Source organism: Rhipicephalus microplus, chromosome 4, assembly GCF_043290135.1.
Source record: "Rhipicephalus microplus isolate Deutch F79 chromosome 4, USDA_Rmic, whole genome shotgun sequence".
Classification (NCBI taxonomy): domain Eukaryota; kingdom Metazoa; phylum Arthropoda; class Arachnida; order Ixodida; family Ixodidae; genus Rhipicephalus; species Rhipicephalus microplus.
The window spans coordinates 112,509,670-112,512,444 of NC_134703.1; the positions used below are offsets into that span (position 1 = coordinate 112,509,670).

Sequence of the window (2,775 nt, forward strand, 5' to 3'; positions counted from 1 at the left end):
ACTACTCCGGCAGCGGGTTGTTCGGCTGACGTTCGCCTGCAGTGCGGTGTTCGGCCTAATCGCGAGCGGAATGGTTATGGCCGTTCTCGCCTACAAAGGCAGTCTGCCCGGATTCCACAAGTTCTCCATAAGAACATGCCACTCTGCCGACTGCCTCTACGTGTCCGAGATGATCAGGGCCTCCGTCAACGCGTCGGTCGACCCGTGCCACGACTTCTACCAGTACGTCTGCGGCTCGTACGCTGAGGCGCGTGCGGTAGACCGGCTTATCGCGGTGTCTATACGTACTAACAGCATATTCAGAGCGCTGCTGAGTGCCTCACTGGCGAACAGGACTACGCCACCGGCTTCTTCGGCTGGCCGCAAGGCCAACACTCTCTACAAATCCTGCCTCGATGTAGTTGCCAAGAAGCAAAATGACATGCCCGTGCTCACAAAGTTCTTGGGCACCCATGGTTTAGACCTTAGCTCGCTGAATACGAAAGAAAGTTCCTTGGAAGTCATATTCCGGCTATATTTTCAATATGGCATCACGGCTGTCTTCGCGTTCAACCTGGCGGAGTTCATAACGAGAGACTTCAAGCGTGAACTCCTGTTCCGAATTGACAAGAACCTATTGATCTGGTACAAGTATCGCGCGGCACTGATAAATATGGGGTCTATCGGATACTTCATGGGCGTGTTCTTGAGACAATATGGAGACCAAGTGAAGGCAATCGCACAGACCGTTTACGACACAGAGAACAAGGCTCAGCTAGTAATGGAGCAGGTCTCCTCGCGCTTTGCCCCGAATGTCACCGATTTCTATTCGGTGCAGATAAGCAACATCGGCACTTTCACGCCGAACACAGTGAGTCGCGAGGAGTGGACGCGCTTGATGCTCAAGTACGCTGGTACGCTGTACACGGCCGACGATAGCATTCTCGTCGAAAAGCGAGCTCTGGCCTACCTGCAGGCGCTCTACGCTACCATAGGAGCAAAAGGGCTCAAGCTCCTAGTTGCCTGGACTGTGCTTCGCTCCTATGCCAGTTACGTAGATCAGTCTGTGGCTACTTTCTTCTACGAGGATTACAAGCATGAATGCCAGATGCGAGTAAACAGGCTCATGCCCGTGGCTTTTCACGCCCAGCAGCTGTTCGCGGTGGCGCCTCCTGAATCCGCGCGAACGGCTCGCGAAATCACCTTCAACGTCAGGGAAGGTGCCAAGACGATGTTCACCGACTCCGTCTGGCTCGACAACTCCGCCAGAGCGGTGGCCTTAAGCAAACTGTCGGGCATCGTCTTCCACATGGGCTACCCTGATGACCAGGACTCGCAGGTGGCCCTGGACGCCTACTACGAAGACCTGGCCTATCCATCGGATCGACCATTTCTGAACGCGTGGCTGAACGCCTCGCGTCACTACCTTCGCAAGCTGCTTGACAAAAACACGGCCTTCATGTTCGCCGTGGACGAGGTCAACGCCTTTTACAACACAGGCGCCAACCAGGTCGTCGTTCCCGCGGCGTTTCTGCAACGTCCACTTTACTTTAGAGACGGAGTAGCCTCATTCAACTACGGAAGCTTAGGTCACGTCATCGGCCACGAGATCAACCACGCGTACGATGTCCGGGGCATCAACGTGGACGAGAAAGGGTTCTTGGTCCCTTGGATGCTGCCTTCATCACTGGAACGCTACAAGGAGAGCACCCGCTGCCTGCGGAAGGAGCACGAGAGCGTCCTTGCCTGGCGCTCGATGGTTCTAGTGGACGACCTCGACTCCGAGAACATCGCCGATTTCGCGGGTGCCCGCGCGGCGTACGAGGCGTTTCGCAGTCTCCCGGGAGAAGAGAAGTTCGCTCGGGTACCGGGACCTTTCTATCCTGAGCAGCTTTTTTTCATCGCCTTCTGCCTGAAATGGTGCGAGAGCCATTTCCACCCTAGACGCAGGGAGGGCAGGTACGCCCCTGGCTTCGGAAGATGCGTGGTGCCGCTTCGTAACATGCGCGAGTTCGCGGACGCTTTCCACTGCGAGCGCAACACGCGCATGAATCCGGAGAGCAAGTGTTCCTTCTGGTGAACGCTCAAGACTACAGCCGTCCTATGCGATGCATACGGTGATAAACCCTCATACACACGTCTTGCTTCCGAACAGTGTCATAGTGGCTTCTGTATAGCCATGCACGCTTTCAGACTTGTCTCATTATGTTGCTAATTCACTTAATTATGGTCACGCATTATAATATGTTTCGACAGTGTGTAACGTGTTGCATGCTTCCCGCCAAGCGCTTTCAATGCTCCCCTTTCTTCACCCCCCCCCTCCTCTCATCTACGTTCCCGGTGTTAACGTGCGTCTGCTTTGTAGAGAGGTCACGCGCAGTGAATTCCAAGTCTTGACTCCCGGAAGTCACGCTTCATTCCTCAAATTTCTTCGTCGCTTAGTGTGCTCGTTGCACGGCAAACATAATTCTATGCCGCTTTCAATCCATCTGAGACAGATCGAATAATCTGACCAATTCTGTCGGGCACGCACTTTCACCCGGTTCTTTCCAGCTGCCCTGTTCAACAATACACTTCGTCATCGCGCTTTCTTTAACGCCTACCCATTTGTCCTCATAAATCGCGAACATCGTGCGGACGCAATATTGCTCGATGTACGAGCACGAGAAAAGGTATCGCGCTATTACTCCGAACACGTTCTCGTAATTATCATCAAGCAAATTTGGGTGCACCAGCTGTTGATGTCCGACACGCCACTGAATTTTAAACACTTAGCGCCACATGCAATATACCTTT

The 2,775-nt window shown here is 53.8% G+C and overlaps 1 protein-coding gene across 1 annotated transcript; it reads left to right on the top strand.

The window, feature by feature from the left end:
* LOC119172827 (endothelin-converting enzyme homolog) lies at nt 1-2,059 on the top strand. The gene has a single exon (XM_075893155.1). It carries the CDS (start codon nt 71-73, stop codon nt 2,057-2,059), a length of 1,989 nt encoding a protein of 662 aa, XP_075749270.1. The 5' UTR covers nt 1-70.
* Nucleotides 2,060-2,775: the final 716 nt, after the last annotated feature.